Source organism: Argiope bruennichi, chromosome 4 (genome assembly GCF_947563725.1).
Source record: "Argiope bruennichi chromosome 4, qqArgBrue1.1, whole genome shotgun sequence".
Lineage (NCBI taxonomy): Eukaryota > Metazoa > Arthropoda > Arachnida > Araneae > Araneidae > Argiope > Argiope bruennichi.
In genome coordinates, this window is record NC_079154.1 from 129,745,296 (window position 1) to 129,773,015 (window position 27,720).

At 32.9% G+C, this 27,720-nt stretch overlaps 1 protein-coding gene across 1 annotated transcript; it reads left to right on the top strand.

Annotated features, from left to right (window-relative positions):
- Nucleotides 1-700: 700 nt before the first annotated feature.
- Nucleotides 701-27,278, top strand: LOC129965585 (uncharacterized). The gene is made up of 3 exons (XM_056079609.1): nt 701-816; nt 1,878-1,993; nt 25,969-27,278. Exons 1-3 carry the CDS (start codon nt 801-803, stop codon nt 26,941-26,943), a joined length of 1,107 nt encoding a protein of 368 aa, XP_055935584.1. The 5' UTR covers nt 701-800; the 3' UTR covers nt 26,944-27,278.
- The last annotated feature ends 442 nt before the right edge of the window (nt 27,279-27,720 follow it).

A 27,720-nucleotide genomic window follows, 5' to 3' on the forward strand; every position in this document is an offset into this window, starting at 1 on the left:
CGCCTTTTATATCCCTGTTTGGTGACGCTTCCATAGTTGCAGTTATTCTGACGCAATCGCAAGTGTCCACTTTTCATTTGCGCAACCTTTATAGAACTGCATTATATATGTATATTAATGAGAAGGAGCATTATTTTCACTCTTGCCGTGTGTACAACTTTCTTTTAAGAAGTGCATAACTTTGCACACGAAAATACAACGTACAGTTTAGTTATTTCATACAAGAAGTTCGCAAAGATAGAGTATTGTAATTACGAAACCACGAGATTTCTAAATAAAAACAATTTTTTCTGGAATGTTATCTGTCTGTGGACACAAAAGCACAAACGAGAGAGAGAGAGAAAACTAAATGTTATTTCGCCTGCATGCGTCATTTCGCATATATGCGCAAATAGTGTTCTAGTTTCTTTCTTTTCTTTTTTTTCTCTCTTACATCTCAGTATAGAATTTATTTTATTATTATATTTACTTTACTTTTTGTAGAACATAAAAAAAAAAAAAACTCATGGACTCCGTTCGTAGTTTAATCAGATACACTCAGAATCCTGTTTGTGCCATGATAATCAGGCATATGATTCTAAACTCTGTTTATTCTTGTATCACAAAAATTTTAGAGAAAAGAATAGACCAGAGAAAGTACTCATTTGTGTACTAATCTCCTTTATGTGGAACAACGTTAAGATAAGAGAACAGAGATAAGGTGAATCGTTTGGTGATAATGGGAATTCATTGGGAAATCGTGAAGATTATATACTGTCGTTTTCTAAATTTACCATAAGTTCACTTCATAGTTGGTGCCAATGGCTCCCGTAATCGGTAAGTTATTATTCGCCCATGAAAAAAACTAGGGTGTCCTTTTATGAATTGTTTTAGCATACTATATTGAATGTTTTAATAAATATTTATATTACTCCTAGTTTTTAAGATATTCTTTGAATTATAGATTTTGATAGGTTCTATAAGTAATCCATGGCGAATGCAAAATTAAAAGCAAAAATATTGGAAAAATATACATGTATTGAGAAATCAGGATCTCACATAGGAAATATTTGGTCATGATATGTAATGGAAAACAAACTACAATATATTTTATAAGTTTAACATTTTTGAAAATCTCGAAGTATTTCAATCAACATGGTAGAAAATTTAAAAAGCATTATTGATTGTCTCCGTAAAGTTGGAGAGGTTGAGAATTTTTAATTTTTACTTTTTATTATTACTTATAATTCATTCATTTATTTATTAATTACAAATTCATTATGCTGTTGCGAAAGCTCTCCTAAAAATATTTACCACGCATAATTGCGGCAGAATATTTCTCAGAAGGATTCTTTTTTATTTGTTTTAATGCAACTGATTTCTACTAATTGTAATGAGCGCATGTTGCCGCTAATAATCGATTAAAATTTCCTTTACATTGTAAATGTAGTTAAGTTTTTGTACAATTATTCATGAGTTTCCTTTCAAAGTAATTGGTTTCTACTAATTGCATTGAGTGCATCTTGCTGCTAATAATCGATTAAAATCTCCTTTGCATTGAAATGTAGTTATAGGTTTTGTACAACTTTTCATGAGTTTCCTTTCAATGTAAGGATTGGTTCTACTAATTGTAGATTCTAATTGGGTTTCTACTAATTGTATTGAGTGCATCTTGCTAATAATCGATTAAAATTTCCTTTACATTGTAAATGTAGTTATAAGTTTTTGTATAATTATCATGAATTTCGTTTCAATGTAATTAGCTTCTACTAATTCTATTGAGTGCATCTTACAACTAATAATCGATTAAAATTGCCTTTACACTTTAAATATCGATTCCATACAAAAAGCTTCCTCTATATTTCATTTCTTTCCTGATGATCGAGTTCTCTTGACAGGACAGGAAGTGGCCAGGCGGGATTCCATCGGCAGTTGCGATGCTTACCGGGAACTGCAGGACGTTTCTTCCGTAGAACTCATGAGGGAGTCCATTCTACGATCCATCTCTTCCTCGGTAAGAACTCTTTCCATTCAGACACTGCCATTAATTTATTTATAATTTATTTCGAAATTTTTAATTTTTCAATTAAGTTTATGACGTTATTGCGAGAAGTGTATTAATTTATTTTTATTAATAACTTTTGTCATAACGTAATTAATTTATGTAGGGCGATGTATAAGGGTAAAGTGGATTTTGAAAAAAAATAATAATCGAATAAAACAAACAATTAATTTATTCAGATTAAACATTTCACTGTTTACAATATTACTGTTTACAGAAAGGGGATAAAACAAATTAAATGAAGAGCATGGAGTGCGTGTGACATGGGGGATACTCAAATGGCCAAGGCCTAAAGAGGGATTTACTTCCGTTTGTTCTTTAAAACGGAGCACATAAACAGCGTCCGTTCCCGACGGAAGAATCGAGTGTTCTTTTCTTAGAAACCTTTTAGGCGTCCTGACATCATATACGCGTGAACTTCCCTCACTGGATATTAAAATTCAGCAAGATCTGATTTCACATGATTGACGTCGCCATCTCTTACAATCGAAATTAAGTAACCATTTTAATTCATTATTATCTTTGAAACGAGTATACAGTTCTTAATATTACTTTCTGCATTTATTTTATATAAATTAATTATCTGGTTAAAGCACTGCAAACGATTTATTTACAAGATGTCTATAGAAGAATATTCCAGGTTTTATGGCATATTATAAAAGTTTAGTTTAGATTAGTTACTTAATTTAGATTAATTATAAATGAAATTAAAGGTAAAACTAATCTAGTTTTTGTTAGGAATGCTCAATGCGTTCAATTTTTGAAGTATAGCACACATTCAGCATAAAGTCCAATTCTTTCCACTTTTTGTTTAACAAATCCGGAACAATGGAAGTAATACCTCTTCAATTATGTATCTGGCAAATAATAAAAAGCAGTTCAATGTAGACTCTCTCTTTCATGAATCACCTAAGGAAAAGAAATCGCATATCAAGTGAACAGGGAGCTTTGTCGCCTCTATTGGCGTGCTTCACGCCATTAAGATATATATTTATCACCATAGTGCAAACACCAGCCAGGTGATTTAAAAAGGACATCTTTAATAAACTAAAATTTCTGCATTCGTGAACTTGCAATAATCAGAATTCCTTCCTAGAATTGAAGAAAATGGCACATGTTTTCAACATCTACAATGAAAAAGCATTACTACATCTCAGAACAAAAATGAAAAACATTTAGAAAGAAATCATCAACTACGATTTGTTTTCACACACTGCGAGAAACTGTAAGATCCAGGGAAATGCATCAAATGCGGGTGGGGTGGGGGTGCGCTAATCATTGGGAATTGTGAAATTTAAGAAAAGGTGAAAGAACCAGTCTGTAGTAACTGCAATGAAAATAGGAGTATATAGCAGCTAGAAATTATGCAAAAAGTATTCTAAATTCCAAAACAAAGAAGGACTCTCATATGCTGAAATAACTAAGAAAGAAATTAAAAGAGCAGTAAATTAACACCAGAATAATAGCAACGCAACTCTCCATTAAAGTTTACACCTCATACTACAGAAACTATTTGCAAGAAAAGAAGCTAGCTCATAAGTTACTTACTGCATTTGGCTCAAAATTTAAAAGATATCAATACAATGTAAAAATTAAAACTATATACAGTATTTTTCACATCAGCTATCCTCGTTTTGTAATTATAGTGTTAGCTTATATTCGAACAGCCGGACAGACAGAATTCATCTGAATACACTTTGCCCGAAGATGAATAGAATCTTCAAATTAGATGTAAATATTGTATTCCGCATTTCCTACATCTAGCGTTTTTGAGTTATCTTGGTTACAGACAGGCAAAATGCCAAAAAGGGTGTTTTTCGAACTCACGGAGATCTAAAACGTATCGAGTTTTCAAAATCTCAAGTTGGAATTTTTAACGATTACAATGCATTCTCTATACTTCGTATAAGAGAAATCAAAACATTTCAACTTATATTGACTTTTAACTACGAAAGACTTTAGTGCAGCCATGTTTTTTACATAAAAAAAGTCAAATTAAAAAATTTCTTGGTGCAAATAAATAATCGCGAATACATAGCAATTTTAGAATAATTTATTAAAGAATAGTTTATTAAAACAATTAAATTTCATTTGTACAGTTAAGTAATTTAGACACTAAATTTGTTTTTCTTCCTTACAATTAAAATAAAAAAAATTCATTCATCATCATATAATAGAACAAGGCTATTCAAGGCAGGTTTTGCAAATCACCGTAATACTAAAAAGTCGGGAATACTAAGCCACTTCAAGCCGCTGAATCCTCACATTCGAAATTGTGAAAAAGTAGAACTGTAAAGACAGTTGCTTAAAAAAAAAATCTAGTCAGTATGAATATATTTATTCACAATTTAAACTAATATTTTCCAGATGGAGATATTTATTTAAAATTTAGAACACAAATTTTTCAGTTTATATACAAAATTACTGAATATTCTTCATATGTCTTCATGTGTGTAAAAATAGTCAGAGTGATCGTACATGGAAATAACTCGTCATGATAGAAGAACACCTCTTTGAGTTCAGTTAAACATACTAAATGTCACAGTGAACACCTTGACATTTTTCAATCGATGAAAGCCAAACGAAAATGGCAGTGTGTAATTTCATATTAATACAGGAAGCAATAAAGTTCATACTCTTTCTCTCCCCTAAAGATGCATAACATGTTTCCCAGTTAATACAGTTGTTTCCTTTCAGAAGCGACATTTTGTTAGAACTCTTATGTGTAAAAATTCATCATAAACGTTTAGTATTTCTTGATGTTTATCACTTTCCTAGAGAGTTTAAGTCACGAAGCGATGCAATTATAATGCAGTTTCATCTTCAAGAATCGTACTCAACATCTTCATCAACGGAAACTGTCGATGAAGTTCTTCCATTTGATGGAAAGCAGATTTCTCCACTCCTTTGTCCGACTCTGAAATAGATTTGCCTTAAGGCTTGCTCGCTGAAAGTTTGCGTTTCAGAAATAAATATTTGTGTTGCAATCAAAAGATAAATGTTATCAGCACTGATTTTGTATCCCTTGTTTATATATATTCAGAGAAAGTCGGTAGGAAAGGTACTATCGCATCAGAATTGCACTTGTAGTCGAAATAATCCATTATCTTCCAGAAATCAACATGATTTTCAGCAGACCAGTCAAGAAACCGATGATGTTCTTTTGTCCTTTTGAAGCATAGCCATCCAATCCCTTGTCAGTTCTCAGTCAGACTGGCTTGTTCTAACATTTTAAACAAACATTTCTGCTCTAACATTTATGTTGAGGAAGATCGTCATTATGGGCTATTTTAAGTACTATTGTTTTTGAATATGAGATATATATTTATTTTAAGATGAAGTTGAACTATTATCTTCGGGGCAGGTAAAGTATTCAGAGGATGAGGTGGATACTATTTCAAATGGTATTGGTTCAAGTTGTAAGTCTGAGGGTGCCTTATACAAAGTGATTAGTTCGTAGTACCAGGGTTGAATGGGTGGCTGAGGAACTGGAAAGTAATAAAGATCTTCCCCTACGTAAATGTTAGAGCAGAAGTCGTCCGCTCTGGTACAGCAGATGTACCTGCGGAAAAACCTTCGAAGCCTTTTGAAAAAAAGTCTTCGATTCATTTTAAAAATATCAAAAGTTTTTTTTCAACCAAGAAACGCAAAAGATCACTCACAAAGATACGTCTTTAAAATAATGACATGCAATGTTTTTTATTACCTATAACAGTGTTAATACTGTGTTGTGTGAAACAATACTCAGCTCAGGCATTTGTTGCAGAATCAATGACATCACAAAAATTTTCTTCTATTTAAATTAAAACAAAATATTAACATTGTTAGGGAAAGTGATAATGTTCATTCTCATTGTTCTATTTCCCCCAACAATCATAGCTAAGCATTAAAGCAATTTTTCTAAGTGAATTTTTTTTTAAAATTCTACTAACCAGTTAAATAATTAAACATCATTCTTAGAATAATTTTTTTTCTCTTAATCTTGTTCAAATTGCTAATAAATTAGTTGCGAGATTTCATTACTGAAAAACTCGATGTGTGTGTCCTGTGTGCGTGCGTGTGTAAATGTATGGTTGTGTGTGTATGTGGCGCCTTGCATATGATATATACCTAACACCTAGGGATTACAATACCGGACCAAAATTTCAATACCGGTATTCGGTATTTTTTAGATCTTAATACCAGGATACCGGTTTTAATACCGGTATTAGAAATTTTAGAAAAAGAAAGAAAACACAGCTGTTTCTTTGTTTTATTTGCCAGCTTTTATTAGAGAGTGTAAATATCACAAAAAATAATTTGTAACTTATAAATTGTAACATTATATAAAGAATCACAAAAAAGTAAAGGAACAAATTTATTTAAATCATAAAAAAAGTGTAAATATCACTATTCAGTCTGTGATACTATTACACATTTTTGAAATGTGATCTTAAAAAGCATAATGCATCAATTGTACTGTCTTTAAGCCTGAAAAGTAATTTTGTGTAAAAATTATCAGCAGTCGAAAACGCTCTTGCGGCATCTACGCTAGTTGGTGATACTGTTCCAAGTATTTACCTCTAAATCACTCATCTTCAAATAAATCGATTTCTCGTCGGATGGTTTTGGATATAGCTGATTTCTGTATTGTATTTTGGTTCGTTGAATTTTTTTTTTATTTATTTATCGCTAATTCTAATTTTTGTTCAAGAGACAATTCCTTTTCACTATCGACAGTAGTGTCATCATAATCTTCGATAACTGAACCGAATTCTTCTGAATGTGGATAGGTTTGTGGGTAAAAAATTTTAAGAAAATTTGCTATAAATTTAATCAGATTTGAATTGATTATTTTCTTTTCTTCTTTTTCATTTTCATTTTTAAAGTCATTATAATTATGTAAATACCATAAGACATTTTTTTTTTGGTATGCCTTTCTTCTGTGCGATTTTTCAATGTAATATATAATTTTTCAGATAGTGATGTGTGCTGTTCTTTCATAACTGCAACATGAAATTTATTGTTGCATTAGCTGTTAATAAATTAAAATCTCTCCGACATAATGCCTCAATAGTCAGTTTTATTGGAAGTAGAGCTGATATAGTTCTGGATATTAAGTCGAATTCACTATCTGAAAAATTAATTTACAGGTTTAAGCCGATTATTGCTTGTTGGATTGGATTTCTCAGTTTCAAAAATGGTTCCATCATTAGAAGTAAACTGTTCCAACGTGTTTTAGAATCTAATATTAACATATATTCTGTTTTATTTTCAGTTAGTATATATTTTAGTAATATATCTTTTTTATAGGGGGACGTTTAAATATCTTAACAATTTTTCGAAATTTATAAATTATAGAAAGCAATTCCGAATGGGTTAATATTTCATTAGTCGTTATGGATAAAATATCTTCTTCCAAGGATAATCCATGTTTCGCTAATTTAGATTTAAGCAGTTAATTAAGCCATTAATCAGCTAATTAATTTCGCCCGTTAGGGAGACATAAAAAAACGTTAACTAAAAAAAAAAACATTTTGCTATGTTCGCGATCCCTGAACATATAGTGGAGACAATTTAAAAAAATTTCTAGTAAGTACCGAAAAACCGGTATTTAAACTTGTGAATATCGGTATTACAAAATTGTACAAATGGCTCATAATACTGGTATCCCGGTATACCGGTATTGCAATCTCTACTAACACCCATTCAGTGACAGAAGAATAATCTTATTTATGAAAATAATATGTTACCAGATAAACAAATATTTTCCTGGTACAGTGATAAGTTTTATACGAAGGGTACATCAGTTATAAGGTGGATTTGTTGGCCGCATTGCCGATACTGAAATATTTTTAAGACACTTTGTGCGCATGGGCTAAGGATTCTCATTTTATTAATCAACGCAGTAATACTGTTACTTGTCACAATAACTCAATAATTTGTTAACACTGGAAAGTATAGTGTAAGACCCAGATATTATTTTTAAGAAACAAATTGATAGCACGATACAAATAGACATAGTGCGGTAACAGGAGAAAGTTTCATAGAATTTGGAACGAATTATTCATTATATTAGCCGCCTTTAGCGACCAGTTACTTTGGCAGTTTAACATTTAACTTTTCTTCCAGTCTAAATTTTTACCACATTCCATTAGTTATAATAAAGTACTTGGTTCAGTAATCCTTAAATTTCTCATATAATATGTCTTTTATCGGTATCTATAAAATCTTTATAATTTTCATTATTACAGTTACAATCTGCGTTTATCTATTTTACCTAATTTTTGCTCTAGTAATTATACATACAAATTCGTTTTCTTCATATTGCTAGATAACCAAAAGCTATCGAGTCATCTGTATTGCACTTTTAAGGAAAAAAAATTCTTTACTGTTATGCATAATTTTTGGTATTTCCAGGTTTTCAAAATTAGTAGTTAAAAATCTGACTGCACAATACACTTCATTTAAATATTTATGTAGTGTGTTGTTTACTTCCTAATTTGAGTTTAAATTTTATTAGATTTGCAATTTTAAATGTAATGAAAGAGTTTTCAAATTTTAAATCTCCAAATAAATTATTAATATACCATTTAATTTTATTTTTTCTAAGGATAAAAAGAACCTTTTTAATTTTAAGAATGTTATCACCCTTCTGTTCCAGATTGAAATATTTGAGAAATTGTTTAAATATAATATCATAATTGCCACCCCTTCCTTTATGTCTCTGAAATATCTTATTTTTATATATCTAGAGTTTTCTTTACCCCAAAAGGCTAACCCCCGGGGGGGGCACCTCGAATGAGGATGAGAGGCTTCCGGCATGGTGGTTGGATCTCGCCATCCTGGAGAGTACACTAATAGGTGGGGGATCTGACTCCTCCCATCGAACCGTTGTCAGTGTTAGCACTTAGGATTCAACCACAGATCCCGCAAATGTTGCTGTTGCGGCGGTCCGGTCATTCAGTTTTTATGGTTTAAATCCGTGCGCCTTCGTGGCGGGTCGGAGAGTCAGATGCCTGACTGACTTACCCAAAAAGACTTTAAAAACACTGAACTGGTTATAAATGCGGATGTTATCTAAATCACAAAAATAAATACTGACAATTCGCCATATTAAACACTAATAAGTTTGAAAATCAAATGTAATTGCAAAGAAAGCATGCCAGTTAAATCAAAATGTCATAAAATAAGATTTGTACAAAATTTCAAGGAGGAAAACTAAAGGTACTCCTGAATGCAAGGGTAGGTATCCAATCTGAATTCTTTCACTTTGAAGATTGAAAACGCCTACAACACTTCGTCAAAGGACATCCTCATGACAATAATTAAATTAAATGACCTCAGTGCCATCTGTTGAGTCTAAATAAAGTCTAAAGAGAAAAATTTGAAAGAATAACTTTAGTTGGGAAAAAAAATTAGAATATAGAACTACTCTCTCTAGGGGGAGACAGTTTGTTTAAAAATAAATTTTATTAGTGCGATAACTGGAGTAAATTTCAGTAGATTTGTATCGAATTATTTGCTGTAATAGTCGCTTTTGGAGACCAATTGGTTTGTTAAAATTAGATTAATGAAAATTTATATTTAATGTTTTGTAAAAATATGTCATAATGGCTCTCTCTGAAATCCTAAACCCCCAAATTTATTATTAATAAGCGTTTAATTTTATTCTTAATTAGCCGCCTTTGGTGACCAGCCGGTTCGCCAATCTTAATGTTCGTTCAAATTTTCAATTAAATATTTTATGTAACTTGTCTTTTAATAGCTTCTTCATCAAAATATTTTTAAGCTTCAAGTTTTGATAGTAAATGATTCATTCATACTATTATAAAGACCTTAAAGCATAATGTACTAAGTATCTCTCTAATTTTCTGTCTGCTCTAATAAAATTTTCTTTTTTAAATGAAAGTGGAAATGATTAAATTGCAGTTAATATAGAAACATCTTTTATTGAAACGAAACCTTTTTTTTTAATATGTGTACTGAAAACAGAATCAGAGCTTAAATCTTATGTGCACTACAGAATATCATTCATAATTTATGTAATATCTCAAGAATTATTGAACAAAATTTCTCAGGTTCATCATAAGATTTAGTTTTTTGTTTTACTTTCAAACGAATTTAAATGACTTGAATAACAAAATTTTATTTTGTTTCAATCTATAAATATACTTCCAAAAATTACGAAGTCTAAATTTTATACAGTCCTTTGGTACTAAGGAACCATATTCAGCGAAATATTCTTGACACTTCAACTTTTAAATAAATAAATAAACGTTTCTATCTTCTGCTATCAAATCTGACCGATTTATGAAGTTTTGAACAGAATAGTTTAAAATAATCAGTATTTTCAAAACCTTAGACCAATCAGTCTTGAGAAATCCTGGACGATGATTAGGGTTAGGATCTTTGAGACGGTCGATGAAGTGGTCAAAAAGCATCCGTTTTCATTGAATAGTGATATTCAAATATTCATAAATCAGTCAGTCTGCATGCCTGATTTAGTTGACTGGAGTGCAACTCTTTATTTAAAATATTAGTGTCTCAAGAGTGTTTTGCTATATATGATTCACAGACCTCAGAATCAAGATAAAAGCTAAACATTCGTCATTTATTAGAATATTTACAGACTCAAGTTACATATCATATGATCATTTAGACCATTTTAATACATGTATTTATATTATTAAAGGTTTACAAATTGACCGTTGAGCTTGAATTGAAAGATATATATTAATCTAAGTTTATCTAAATTAAAGCAGATTTATTGAATTAAAAATATAGATGTTGCAAAAGTCATAGAAAAATTTGTATTGCATTTACTGTTTAGAAAATATCATATTTCATATTTATTTTATTTCATACGGACACGTGCTGGAAATTTCATTTTTATAAGTTTAATTTGCAATAATAGTTGATTTATTTTTTTAATTTGATCTTATGACAATTTTATAGGAACATGTTGATAAAAGCTAATTTTTCCCCATTTACGTGCTAGTGCAGGTTAAATTTTACTTTTATTTTGTGAGAAATGAATTACTAAAAAATAAAATAAAATAATTTTTTTAAATTCATTAAAAATAGAAGTTTAATTTGTTGGCTAAGATATTACTATCATTAAAAAGATAATTTTTTGATCTTCAATATAATGTAAAACTCATTTTTGTGTGGTTATATTTTTTGGAGATATAGCGGAAAAACAAAAAAATGTGGCTTAATTTTTAATTAATTAAAATTTAAAGAAATCGTACTGAGACATTCCCGACCTCCAAAGTATGCACGTGCCAAATTTGGTAGTTGTAGGTCAAACGGTCTGGCCTGTAAAACGCCAACACACACACACACACACACACACACACACACACACACACACACACACACACACACACACACACACACACACACACACACACACACACACACACACACACACACACACACACACACACACACACACACACTTTGCTTTATTATAAGTATAGATTTGGCCAAAAAATCTTTTGTAATTATAATAATGTTATGTTCCAGATTTCAATATTTAAGAAATTCCTCAAATATAATATCATCATCGCCACCTATTCACCTTTACCTCTTTTAAATCTCTTAGTTTTATAAATCTATGCTTTTCTTTATTCAAATTTTTTTTGAACTCATAAACTCGTTATAAATACAAATGTTATCCAAGTCAGAGATACCTTCGTTGTAATAAGCACCGAGCAGTTTGAAAATCAAATATAATTGCAAAAAAAGCCTGCCAGTTAAATCAAAATATCCTAAAATAGGATTTTCACAAAGTTTTAAGGAAAAAAAAAAACTAGACTTACGCCAGTATACAGGTGAAACTATTCAATTTTAACAGTCCCGCCTTTAAGGAAAACGCTACAACGCTTGGTCAAAGTGCATCGTCATGACAAGAATTAAATTGAAGGATAAAATCCAAAGAGAAAAATTCCCTTTTGGAACAATTTATTTTCCGATATCTCCACGATGTCCATTAATATCGTGATGATATCGCAACAATGTTTGACATTTTGTGCTAATAGAGTAGAAACCATATCTTCATATGTGAAAATAATTTCAATATAAATAAACCCTCTCTTATTAAAACTTCTATCTTCTTTCTCTTAAAGTTTCTTGCTCAGAAATTATTTCCTAAAGAAAGTTTCATAAAATGTTGCTTTTAATTTTATGGATTGTATTTTCACTCATTCGGACGCACTGGGCGACATAGTGTTCTTTAAGGAAATCTCTTGTTAGCACAATAACTGGAGTAAAACTCATTGCATTTGAATAGAATTATCTGTTGTAATAGCAGCCTTTAGAGACCAGGTGATATGGATTAATGATTAGTGAAACGTTATATATAATATTTGTGTCCTAATAGCTTTCCCAGAAAAATATTTTCAAACTTTAAATGTTGATAGACAGATGACTCATACTATCTTAAAAGCCCCTCAAAATCTTGTTCATTATGATGCGTTTCCCTAAAGTTCTGTTTCTGCCTGATGCTGAAATAAATCGTCATTATAAAAAACTTTTCTTATTGAAACTTATTAAACCGTGCATAGAAACCTATATGGCATTAAAAAATGGGCCGAATCTATTTTGGCTATTGGCCGAATGGGCTATTTTGTTCATCAACAATAGAAAAGAAGCTAAGATTTCTTATTAGTAACAGCAATAAACACGATTCGAGTTGTTTCATCTCAGCAATGAAATATATTGTTGGACAATACACACACATTTTAAAAAATTGCTTAAAACTAGAAGAAGAATAATACTACAAAAAATGTATTTTTGAAACGACAATTTTCTAGATTATAAATAATGCAAATATTGTTTCTCTCTGAACTATTTCTGAAATTCTTCGTGTGAAAAACGCAAAATTTAAGTTCAATTTTTAATTAAATAATATTCCGATTAAAATTTTAAAAAAATTACACAACGGTGCATATTTCCACTCTTCAAAATTTTCATGTACTTAGTTTGGTACGCCGTAGATTAAGCGGTCTTGTCCATTGAGTGCTAATACACATACACACACACACACGAACGGACGGACGGACACATGGAGAGAGACAAAGGCACATAGACTTACACACATTCATTCATCACAATAAAGATACACATATTCAACAGAACACCGTCAAGTCTACTTAATTAAGGATGTTTTACTACTTTCCTTAAATTCATCTTTCGATCATATGCTCAATCGATATGTAATTAATAATAATTGAATGCTTATATTAAAAATATGTTTATTTGCATCAATTGTAAAATTTAAAAAAATACTATTTGTATTTGCAATTAAGTTATAAAAAATCAAAACTCACCCCAACAACTACCGAGGGAAGAACAGGAAACACCATTTCCGCTAACGGCTTTTATTTTAGTCATCACTGACACACACACACTCGAATGATACATTTCTAAAAATCGGGATTATTTGGGAGGCAGCGCCCTCTTTCTGAAAAAGAATAGTTCTTAACACTGGCCCCCGATGACAAATGTGATCAAAAGGTCAAACACTTATAATTAAACAGATTACAAAAATGGATTGAACATACATTAAAATATTTTAAAATACAAAAAAATACACAAAATGAATCAAGTAATGTCAATAGGAAGTTTGACGAGTTTATGGATGGGTCTTTTTAACCCTCCATTTGCAGTTTTTAAATTAACTGCTCTAATGTAGTTATCAGTTCCCTCAAAAGTCTCTAAGACTCTTGCCATTTTCCACTTTATCAGAGGTAGATTGCCGTCTCTTATCAACACCAAATCGCTGACCTCTAAATTTGCACAAGGAGTTTTCCACTTGCAACTGGGTTAAATAATCTTTGGACCAGGATCTCCAAAAGGACTGTGAAATCTGACTTATCAATTTTAGTCTATTTTGAATCGAGATCTTTTGATCCGTCAGATCAGGCTCCGGGATTTTCAGTAATTCTGAACCTATAAGGAAATGGCCAGGCGTAATCACTGAAAAATCATCGGGATCATCCGAAGCAGCAACCAATGGTCTGGAGTTCATACTGCCTCGGTCTTCACTAGAATGGTTGAAAACTCTACATTAGTCAGGATTTGACATCCATGAACCATCAGGATTCAACTCGTTTAAAATGATACTTCATCGATGTCACAGACGCCTCCCAGAGTCCACCGAAATGTGGGGCCAATGGAACATTTGTTCTTCAGACAACACCTTCGTTGGCCAAATACCGACCAATCGCCTCCAAGATCCATAGTTTCAGCACATATTTAGCCCCGACGAAATTGGTCCCACAGTCACCGAATATCTCGGCGGGTTTCCCTCTGCGTCCAACGAAGCGCTTGAAAGATGCAAGAACGCATCAGTACTCAGGTCACTGATGAGCTCCAGGTGAACGGCTTTCGTGATGAAACAAACGAAGACGCAGACGTACATCTTCACGGGTCTCACACATCTTCCACGACGAGGAGGGATCAGAAATGGCCCACAAAAATCTATACCGGCTCTCAGGAACGCTCTACCTGGTATGACACGGGACGCAGGCAAGTCGGCTATTATTTGCTTCGAGAATTCTCCATGAAACCGCGCACAGATTAAACAGTTTCTCACGATTTTTCTTATGGATGATCTGGCTCCCAAAATCCAATAGACCTGTCTAATTGCAGAATGAACTGATTGAATTCCTGCATGAAGATAGTTTAAATGGTACAGTCTTATAATCATAGTTGTTACTGGATGCTGTTTTGGTAATATCAAAAGATGCTTTACACTCGCTGGAAAACTGGAGTTTCCAATTCTTCCCCCAACCCTGAGAAGTCCTATTATCCAAAAATGGATTAAGCTGAATTAATTTACTTGCACTCAACACATTTCCTTCCTCTAGTACGGAAATTACGGTCGAAAATGCAATCCTCTGACCAAATGTATAATCCTATCTTTAAACATTCCAAATACGGTGTCGAAACCCTATTTTCTCTACTATTTCCCACGAATCTCAAACGCCATGCAACCACACTTTGCAATCTACTCCAAACTGAAATTTTATTCCAAAGCTCCTCGATAACATCCACCTTAAACACAAACAACCGAATCTGTCTTTTGCTCCCTCAATATTTCTGAATTACCCACATCCTGCGATTGCTTGACTGATTTTTCCGGCCAATAATTGCAATTCTGCAACAACCAGTTGGGTCCATACCACCCTTTTTGACTGGATATCAAATTTTCAACAAACTCCTCTAGTGAACAAATCTGCCGAGTTATCTGCCGATGGACAAAAAAAAACCCCAATCAGTCGGATTCGACTTTTCCTGCACCTCTGCAACACGATTCGCCACAAACTGCTTCCACCTTTTAGCATTTCCTCTAATCCAATACAACACTAACCGATAATCTGTCCAAAATATGAATTTCCCAACAATTTTATAATAAACACCTTCTAGAAATTTCGCAAGTCTAACCCCTATCACAGCAGCCATCAATTCCAACCTAGTAACGTTAATGTTTTAAGTGGAGTTACTCTATATTTTGGCATCAAAAAGGACACTTTACGTTTCCCAGAGTTATCGACATACCTTGTATAGGATTTTGCCCCTTAGGCCCTGAGCGATGCATCGCAAAATATATGAATTGCTGCCAATCCTTTCTCAAAATCCTATAAACAATTCCTAGGAATAACTATTTCCTTCACCGTTCTAATTTCGTTACACCATGTAATCCACTTAAGTCGTAAATCCTCTGGTAAATTGTCATCCCAGTCCATACCCCTTTCACAGATCTCTTGTAAAAAACACTTAATTCTTACAACAAAGGGTACAATCAATCCCACAGGATCGAAAATTCTCGCTGCAGTCTGTAAAACACAACGCTTGGTATTGTTCAAACCTCCCAAACTATCCACCAAGCTTTTCACTTCCAACGACAAAACATCTTTGTCGGGGTTCCAATTTAGCCCCAGCACTTTCAACTCAACGCCTTCTTCACTCTCACAAAATCCGTTTTTGATCCACAAAGCTCTCAATTCACTATTGTTGTATCTTAATTTTCTCAAATTAAACCCACCACTTCTCAAAATTGTCACAGCATCTGATGATAACGCAAACGCTTCCATCACACTATCCGAACCAAAATACAAATCATCTACATACAAACCAGAATTTAGCATCGACACTGAATCGGGTCTTTCGACTTCGAATTTTGCAAGGGATGTTTAATTACTACACTCAAAATAAACGGATAAGTTTTGCATCTGAACAGTAGTCTAGTCATATGCATAATCCTATAGTCCTCATGATCGCTACCTCCATTCCAAAGAAATTTTTAAAGTTTATGATCTTCAGGAGCCATTCCTGTCATTAAAAATGCCTTTTCTATGTCCCCATGAAATGCAACCTTAAATATCCTAAATTTCATTATTACCTCAAGAATGTTAGGATTCAAATAGGACCAGCCTCTAAACAATCGTTAAGTGACAAGTTTTGTCCAGATTTGGAGCCACAATTGAAAACCACGCGAACTTTAGTTGTTTCCTTATTCGCTCTGACCACTGCTCTATGAGGCATGAAAATTCATTCCTATCCCTACCACATTCTTCAATTATTCCATTAGTTTCCTGATCCCTAATTATTTCGCGATAAGCACTAGCTACCCATTCATTTTTATTGAACTCCTCTTTCAATTCGACGAATCGCCTCTTGGCCAGATTAAAGTTGTTCTCCTATTCTCTAGAATCAGTCCTCCACAACAACTTGTCCTCATATCTTCCATCTTTAAATTCTAGGTCCCTATTAAATTGGTCAAATTATTCCCTGTCGGTTACACTCATTTCAGTCTCATCTCTGATGCCCAATGTTTCCAAGTCTCATAGCACCTGAACATCTGACGCAGACACTAAAAAATTTGCTGAACAAAGACCACTACTTCCGCTTTCCCTGTAATTCTCAAAAATTGTTTAATTTTTAGATGAGAGATGAGATGCATCTATTATCCGCCTCCATCCCCTCCAATGAAAATCTCAATTTTTGCCTTGTTTTCACACGTGTCGGCAAGATTTAAGCCTCGCAACTGCATACCGTTCCAGACATCTGCGTTGGGAATAGCCACAGGAGCTGTAGTAATTGCATTGGCTATTAGTACCTCTACAGAAATTAGCTTATCAGGGAAATGAGGTATCGGCCGATGAGGGTTATTACTCCGACATCATATGCTCTCTCCACAGGTTCGACAGAACCAAAAGAAAAAATAGACAACCTTTTTTTCCGAATCGATTTCAATTTTAAGCAATTAGCCAATGATCTCGTACACCAACATCTTTCGCTACCATTATCACACAATATTCTTATCATTTTACTCAAATTTAATTCCGAATTATTAGCATAAACACTGCATGTAAGCAAAAGAACTGTAGGTACACCTGTACTAGTTACAAATGAATTGCACTGCGTACTTTTTGCAGTATCAGACTGCGTGCTTTTACCCTCATTACCATCTCTTTTATAATGAATAAGCGTGTGATGCGGACCACCACAAAAACAATTTCTTGATTTGCAAGTTCTCGCACAACATTCCAAAGAAAAACACTTGATGCACAAATTATTACCTTTCACAAAGCTTACTTTATCGTTCACTGAAAGTCTTTTAAACCCTATACAATTAGATAACAGATGGGTCCCAGTGTTACAAAATCTACACTTCACATTCCTCGTACTAGATAGATACACATTGGATACAGTTTTACTGTTATAATTACGGTGTTTGTTAGCCAAAGACACTTCACTTCTCCCACCTCCAACATCTGAATATGGTCTCGTAGATGTAGACTCTACTTTTTGTTTACTCTTTGAAGCCAAATAAATATCACATTCCCTGCCTAAAATCAGAGGTCTAAACCATGACTCTACCTGCTTTAAGGCCACATGAGTTCTTAACTCGCGATCACGTTCACTATATAGTTTATCAGAAGCTATCAATTGACATAACGGTTTAAAATCCTCAACTGCTCTCAAGCTGCAGTAATATTCGAAATTAGCACTTAATCGAGATGCGTATTGCACATAATTCTCTGTTGGAAATTTTTTCGAGTTGTGAAATTGATCCAAACATTTCTGGGATGTGTGCTGAAATTCCTTCAAAACGATATCTTTAAGTTTATCATAATTCGTAATGTCTTCCTCAGTTGTATAAACCAATAAATTTGAAATCCTTTCTCCTAACATATTTAACAAGATCTCCGCTTTCAAACCGTCTGACACGTTTTTGGTTTTAAACACTTTTTACTAGAGCAGTGTCCTTTAATTTGTTCTTCCAGCTGTCTCTGCTCTAGTAAGTACGGGAATGGTCAACGTTTTGATACTTTTAGTCAAATTCTCAACACTTTGATTTGATGCATACAAATCACCTTGGCCTGATCCATTCAACCCATTTTACATCTCCAACAGTCTTTCTAATTGCGCCAATTTTACCCGTTTCATTTCCACCCTCCTTACCTCATTTTTTTATCTCGTTTCCCTTTTCCTTCTTTAATTTTTTTATCCTTGATTATATTATCAATTACACCCTACACAAAATCTGGTTCTTTCTTAAATACCTCTCTCCTTTCGATTAATTTTTTCAAATCAATTAATTTTAGGTCCCCCGTCACATCCAATCGAATCTCCCCCGCTACTAACCTCAACTCGTCCTTCCTCAAATTACCAAACGACATTTTCTACACTTATTACTCAAAAATATTATCAATAAAATCGCTAAAATCTACCCGACAAACAGACGCTCAAAATATCACCATATAAATTTGACCAGTAACCTCTAAAAAACACAATTAAAATTCACAAATCAAAACAAATTATACCACGACAAGCTCAAAACTCAAATGCAAACAACCGAAAAAACACCACACTCAACATTTCCCACTTCTGACACCAAAAAATGTATTTGCAATTAAGTTATAAGAAACCAAAACTCACCCCAACAGTTACCGAGGGAAGAACAGGAAACACCATTTCCGCTAACGGCTTTTATTTTAGTCATCACCGACACACACAAACACACTCGAATGATACATTTCTAAAAATCGGGATTATTTGGGAGGCGACGCAGCGCCCCCTTTCGGAAAAAGAATTCTTAACAAACAAACAACAACAACATCAACAAACAGAGGAGGAGGGAACTTAGCATTTCGACGATATCTAACATATGATCCTTGATGAGTTATTTGTTTATTTTTTTCTATTACACCCTGGCATGCGATTAATTAAATATCGAATTTGTCAACAAAACTAAAAATCGAATTTGTGATTTAGAGGCCATTTTTTTCAACGGAAATATAAAAATTCTACGCAGAACTAGAATTGCAGTTAAAAAAAATCTCATACCAAATTTGATATATTTCAGTCATCATGGTTTTTCAGCTATCGCATTTATATACTGTTTCAGAAAGAACAGAAAGACAAACGGCCAACCCCTTACTGAATTTCGCTCAAAATTTGATAGGTGTCCACATCATAGATTTTAAATATATATGCCAAATTTTATCCATCTAGCTTTTTTTTTATATTTATTGTGTTAACTTAAATTCGAACAGTCGGACACACTGACTTTCTGCGAATGGATTTTCCTCAAAATTTGACAGAAACAAACGAATTTAATATCTACGACATTTAAAAATATACGAAAAATCATATAGAAATATCACCTGTTTAGTTCAAAGTATTTTTGAGATATCTGTGTCAAAGAGAGACAGACATTATGCTAAGCAAGTATTTTTCGAACTGAAGGAGATCTAAAATTTGAAGATTCGTCAAAATCTGGATTATGAATTCTTCGACAATTACAGTACTTCAATAATTCAAATAAGAGAAATTTAAAACATCCCCATCTTTAAAAGGCTCTTAGCTATAAAATTTTATAATACAGCCATGTTTTTCATGGTTCAGTTTGTAAATATAAACTTCCAAATCGAATCCAAAAACAAATAAATGAAAATTTCTAGGTACAAAAAAATAATAATATACACATTTAATTTCAGAATAATTTATTAAAGATATAGAAAGAATTTAATTTAATTCGCATAATAGAACAATTCTTTATGCGAAGAGATGCGAAATGTAGCATATGTTTTTATATGCTACATTTTCTATCATGAATAAATTGGTTCATAATATAAAATAAAAACATGTCTTTCAAGACAAGTTTCCGAAATTAACGTAATGCTAAATAGTCGAGAATTTTAAGGAAACCACTTCAAACCCCTTATACTCTTGAAATTGAGCACACATCACACTTGAAATTGTGAGAAAAAAAATTGCGAAAACAATTGATTTTTTTTTTTCAAAAGTAAAAAATATCGTCGGTATGAATATATTTATTGAATATATTTATTCATAATATTTTCCATTTGAAAATATTTATTGAAAATTTTGAATACATATTTTCTTTTTTATTTGCAAAAATATTGAAGATTATTTAGTTCTCTTCATCTCCATGGAAACAGTCAGAGCTATCGTACATGGAAACAATTCACAATGATTGAAGTGCACCTCATTGAGTTCAGTAAAACATACCAAATCTTGAATCCTTTGAATCGATGAAAGCCAATCAAAAAAGTCAGCATGAACTTCATATCAATTCAGAATCAAACAAAGTTTATATTTCATTTCTCCCCTGAAGAAGCGAAAAATGATTTGTTTGACAAAAAATATGATTGTTCGCTTTCAGAAGCGAGAATTTGGATAGAGCCATTTTAGATATTAGATAGAATTGCATAATAGACGTTTCGGTTTCGTGAAGAATTCAAAGTCACGATATAGTGTATTTATAGATGTCTAATCGAAGACGTTTTCATTTGAAAGAATCGAAGCCATTATAGTTTGAAAAAGATATGCTTGATAATTCATAAATATTAATTAAGTAACACATCAGCAGAAAAAAAATTCAAATGACACAATTTGTATATTCACGAAAAGAAATTAATTCAATCTTTCGGCCATCTTTGAAGAATTCTTGAAATCTGATTTCGTTTGGTTTAAGAGAACATAGTGCCACCTCCCAGTTTAATGTATCCAGCGTATGACGACCATGAATGGCATCATAAGTAAAGATTCCATCCTCATAATGTTATCTGTATATGAGCAGATTTAATCTATGATATTAAGAAATAGAAAACAGATTTCCTCGCTTTATTAGAAAACTTTTAATTTCTTAAAAGAATCCTTGACTTGGTTGCAAATGTCTGAAGAAGGTAGACTGCTTCAATATGAAACTGATGTTCCATTTGTTATTTTATTACTGAAAATATTTTTTCTGCTCAAAGAATTAAATTCGGCATACGAATCAAGAATCAAAATTTATTTCAATTTCATCCCCTTTGCTTGAAATGATATTCACATTTTGCTAGTTTTGTTCCGCAATCTTCAGTCAACATACTTCAGCTACGTATTTTAAGTTTCAATCAACCCTCCGTACTCAACATCTTCATGCACGGAAACTCACAGTGATGTGATGAAGTTCTTCCATTTGATGGAAAGCAGATTTCTCTACTCCTATGTCACAACTTGAAACAGATTTGCCATAAGGCTTGCTCGCTGAAAGTTTGCATTTCAGAAGTTGATATTTGTGATACTAAAAAACAACAGATCAATGTTGTTAGCACTGATTTTCTATCTCTTGCATATAAATATTCAGAATAGGTCGGCAGAATGATAAGATCGGCAGATATCAGATGACGTTCTTCGACTTGATGGAAAGCAGATTTCTTTTATTCTTGCGCTACAAGCTTGAAAGATATTTCTTTTGAGATTTGCTGGCTGAAAGGATGCGTCTCAGATATTGGTATTTGGATTACAACCAACACAGCAGGGTAAAAGAATTTTATTTTCACTGCTTTTCCATCCTCTCTGTCTGTTTATGGCATTCTTTGTGATGGAAACCACATAACTCCATTGTCATTACGTTGGCACGGATTTGTCATAAGGCTTGATCGCTGAAAGTTTTAAAAGTTGACATTTGTGTTACAACTAACAGACCAATGCTTTTAGCACAGCGTTTCCATCTCTTGTTGATAACTATTCAGAGAATTTCAGTAGGAAAGGTACTATCGCATCAGAATTGGCACTTGTAGTCGAAAAAATTCATTATCTTCCAGAAATCATCACGATTTTCAGCGAACCAGTCAAGAAACCGACATTCTTCATTTGTCTCTTTGGAAATATAGCCATCTATTCCCTTGTCAGTACTCAATCAGACTGGCTTGTTCTAACATTTTAAACAAACATTTCTGCTCTAACATATATGTTGGGTAAGATCGGTAGTAAGGGCTATTGAAAGTACTATTGTTTTCAAATGTAAGACACATATTTGTTTTAAGATGAAGTTGAGCTGTTATCTTCGGGGCAGGTAAAGTATTCAGAGGATGAAGAGGAATCTATTTCAAATGGTTCTGGTTCAAGTTGTAAATCCGAGGGTGCCTTATATAAAGTTATGAGTTCATACCAGGGTTGAATGGGTGGCTGAGGAACTGGAAAGTAATAAAGATCCTCCCCAACATAAATGTTAGAGCAGAAATCGTCAGCCCTGGTGCAGCAGATGTACCTGCGAAAAAACTTTCGAAGCCTTTTGAAAAAAAGTCTTCGATTCATTTTAAAAATATCAAAAGTTTTTTTCAACCAAGAAACGCAAAAGATCACTCACAAAGATACGTCTTTAAAATAATGACATGCAATGTTTTTTATTACCTATAACAGTGTTAATACTGTGTTGTGTGAAACAATGTTCAGGTTAGACATTTTTTGCGGAAACAATGACCAACACAAAAATTTTCTTCTATTTAAATTGAAACAAAATGGAAACATTGTTATGGAAAGTAATAATGTTCATTCTCATTGTTTAATTTCCTCCAACAATCTTAATTAAGCATTAAGACATTTTTTTTAATAGAAAAAAGTTTCCATTAAAAAATTTGAAAATTCTACTAATTAGTTAAATAATTAAACATGCTGCATGAAATTCGTAAAATATTTTTTTTCTTAGGCTAGATTAGATTGGAAATAAATCAGCTGCGAGATTTCATTACTGAATAATTTGATGTGTATGTGTGTGTAAATGTGTAGCTGTTGGTTTGAGTGTGCGCGCGTGTGTATGTGTGGCTCGTTGCTCATATTCTTTACCTAATAACAGTTCAATGATAGAAAAATCACCTTTTTTTATGGGAATAAGATATTACTGGATAAATAAGTGGTACATTGGTACACTGATAAGTTTTATCTGAAGGGTTACAATATTTTATAAGCTGGGCTTTTTGACCATATTGTTGACAATAGAATATATATTTTAAGCGAGTTCATGTGCATGGGCTAAGGATTACCATTTTATTAATCAACGCAGCACTTGTGCTACTAGTCACATTAACTCTTAACTAATGATTAATACTAATTCTTAACTAAAAGTAACTCCTAACTAATGATTGTCATGCTGGAAGTCTTCTAGCGTGACAATCATTTTGTCATGCTGGAGGGCTTTGTGTAAGACGTAGATAATATTTTTAAGAAACATATTGATAACACGATATATATAGACATAATGCGATAACTGGAGAAAATTTCATTGGATTTGAAACGAATTATTCACTGTATTAGCCGCCTTTGGCTACCAGTTAGTTTGGCAGTTTAATATTTAACCTTTCCACCAATCTATCTTTTTTCCAGTTTTCTATCATTTCTATTAATGTACTCGGTTCGGTCATCTTTAAATTCCCTGACATAATGTGTCTTTTATCAGTATCTATAAAATCTTTATAAATTTCATTATTACAATTGCTACACAAATTACTCTATAGAGTATGCCATGGGAAAAATGGGGTAAATTTTTACAAGCAGCAGGTAATAAACTGATATTCGGATTTTTTGATAAAACAAAGTAAATTTTATCCAAAAAGTAAGGAATGAAAAACTAACAATTGTGAAGCGCGCTCGTCAGCAGAGAGATCAACGAACTCCCTCCACCCCCAGACTTCAGTGGAGAACAAGGGGTGGAGGAATGGGAGGAGTTGATGCAAAGAAACGAGATGAAGGACGAGAGTAGAACTCCCGAAGGCTGACGAAGAAAGAGATGTCCAGATCTAGAATGATTATTATTCTAGATTTATTTAGAAATTCTTTGCAGTAATTTAAATGTGCATGGAAAATATTAGCTTAAGCAAGACAACGTAAGTCAACCATCTAACTCTCCGACCCGCCAGGAAGGCACACATATTTAAACCATAAAAAATGAATGACCGGACCGCCGCAACAGCAACATTGGCAAGAACTGTGGTTGAGTCCTAAGTGCCGTCACCGGACACGGTACAACCCTCCCCGAAGGAAGTACATCCCGTCATCGATGGGAGGAGTCAGATCCCCCACCTATTAGTGTACCCTCCAGGGTGGCGAGATCCAACCACCATGCTGGAAGCATCTCATCCTCATTTCGAGGTGTCCCCCGGGGGTTAGCAAGATAACGTAAATAAAAGATGTTCATAAATCCCGTTGACTGAAATAGCTTTAGGCATCAACATCTGCAAAATGTTACAACATATATAAAATGCTGCTCAACGATGCAATGAATCGGCATGCCAGAAATATTTTGAAGGACGAAGTGATTGGCGGAAAGGAAGGCAGATGTGCTATGGCTTCAAAGATAGGGTGGCAAAATTAATTCTCTTGATTTATGCATCATTTTTGTATTTGTACATTTTAAAATTTATTTGAGTTTATTTTTTTTCATTGTTATACCTGCATCATTGCAGGAATGATTGAATATTAAAAAAATTTAAATCATAGCGCATCATTGCACAATTGTTGTTAAGAATCTTGATCAAATTTCGGTGCATCATTGCCAATATTTTGATCTCAAGTAAAATATTGTTTTGAATGACACTGTGCATCGATGCATATTTTTTTCCTGCATCATTGTAGGTACTGAAAAAATGAATTTGATTTTTGAGAAAGAGATCGAGTCATACCTTTAAAAAATAGGTATCATATCAATGAGGAAATATTAGGATTCTGTATCAGTAAAACTAAACAACTCATAATTTTTAAGGAAAAGAGAAAATAATTATCTTTTTATTATTTTTTATGTACAAAGTGATTATAATTAAAGATGAGCTTTTGAAAGGTCGTAGAAAAAAGAAACACTGGTAAGAATGGCATGGTATTTTATTTGGGTTATACGTAAAGCAACACAAATTTGTTTTGAGAAAGAAAAAAAAAAAGTTCAAAAGTTGATCGATAGCTGGCGCTGACCTGCCATAAGATGGTAATTAAAAGACGTGATATATGTGGTTGTGGGGTTCTTTGTCCAAAGCCATCCAATCAGTGGAAACAAACAAACAAACAAAAATCCGTTTTCAATTGACCAAAACAGCCGAAAAAACAAAAATGAAATAAATTTTTTAATTGCCCCTAGGTTAAAAACCTTAGAAAAAGCAAAAATGAAATCGGTTTTTAACTATTTCTCAGCCGAAAACCATAGAAAAAGCAAAAACTGACAGAACCATCAAGAAAGAGTAGTCGACTTAAGAAATTTTCAATATGCTGCCAACCGTTTTTCTCATTTTAGTTAGAGCAAGCAGAAAACAGCATGTTTCACAACTGCTCGGAGAGTTTTAAAAAAGAAGTAATGGTTATATTTGGAGCGGATTTCAATTTTCTATCTCACTTTCTAGTATATTAAAGCTTTAAATTTAGTACACTTGTGTGTTTTCGATGATAATTCATTTGTCTTTTCAGAATTTAATTATCAGTTTATCGATTAGTATAATTAAATTTTAACTTCATACGAGTGATGGTATCTGGCAATAAATTTGAGAGACACGTAATTACAACATTTCTTATTTATTAACATTGAAAAGCAGAAAGTTTTTAAAATATAAATCTAATTCATTCTATAATAATATGTTCTTAATTTCTTTTTATTTCTACAGGTTCTTAATAATCAGAAAAGATACAATCACATAGAAGAAACTTCTCACCTCAGCCAACCTAATATAGAAGTGAAATTTCTGGAAAAAAGCTGCTCTTTATTTAGCTCGTCAAAATCACATTCGGAAGAAACAAAATTACCAGAACAAATTCCCGAAAGGGAATCACCTGAAAAGAATGAATCAAAATACTTGCCTCTGCCTGATTTTGAGGTCAGTGGCACTTTCGAAGCCAGTGGGGAATTTTTGAAGGAAAACGATAGTAATAAAAGACAAGAAGACCTTGGTAGTATTGATGATGCTACTTCAAAACCTAAATATTCAGGTAGAAACAGTCTAAAGTTAGCCATCAGAAGCAAAAGTGATGGTATTTTCGAAGACTGCTCCACTTACAACATCTCTTGTCCCGACGCCAGCCCTGAATTTAGAAGCAACGAGATTTTCACAAATTCCATTGCTGGTTACTCTTCCAGTGCCTCTTTAGAAACCTCATCTGAAACTAACTACACCTGTTCGGATTCTGAAATCTCCTCTTCGAACACTCTGAATAGTCCGGACGAGCAGACGTCCTTGTGCGATACTTTTTTCACGCACTTGGACAACAACGACGGCGGACAGCTGCTGAAAGGCCAATTTCAGTATCCGAGACCAACAAGTAGCAAGACTCCAGAACAGGCAGGAAGGAGTAATAAAGTAACAAGAGAGGATGGCGTCGAAAAGAGTGAAGATGTTGTAGATACCTCTAGGTCTCAGAATGGAGGAAGGAGGAACAGCAAGAAGATCCGTCGAAGACAGCGGAAAAATCACGCAAGAGATCCTCTGACATACGACTGTCCGAAGTGCGGTGTCTCTTACGTTATTGCCTCAAAAATGGCAAACGATGGCGTGTGTTTTCATTGTGATATGTGGACTTCCGTCGAGCCTGAATTCGTCAAAAGAGAAAAACTGATGACATGGAACACCTGCCGTATATGCTAAGATCATTTAGATTCGTAAGACATCCAGGATCGTATCATCTTTTTTTTTTTCGTTCCCAGTTGTCATCAATATTTTAGATTCCACAGTGGGAACAGTAATATTCCTACAACCTATTTTATTATAACAAATGGCATAAACAAACTGGCATTATGGAACTTGCTCTTGGACGTCATACTCATCTTGTTCTCTTATCGTTCAATCATACACACAAAAGAGTTAATTTACTGCAACAATAACCCTTTTAGTTGCTGAAAAATGCACGTATATATTTGTAATAAATCATGTGTAAGTTGAAAGGTGTTTACTGCTTTCAAGTTTGAATTTTTCGAAATAAAAGATTTTATTTCTAGAAATTATTAAATTCGTTTCTTTTATCAATTTTTTATTTATTTTTCATATGTTTGTATAAAATGCCTAATAAGAAATCTATCTCTGATCTCCTTTATGTTAGAAACGAATTCAAATGAAACAACATCTCAGTAGAGCATTCGCTTAAGTAATGTCAGCCCCCCCCCCTTCCAAGTCCGATTCTTTGGAACATTTTCTGATATTTTTTGAGGACATATGATGTTTTTATTAATTGTTATTCATTATTCTTTAATCCATATTCTGGGATTTTTGAAGAAAAAAAAAACATTTTGTTTTAAATAAAAACATTTCTGAAATTAAATAATATCTGTCCTCAATCGAAGCTAAGATAATGCATTATAATTTTGGTTTATGAGATATTTTTTAATACTAAAACATCAATAGCTCTTAATTTTTTTACACTTTCAA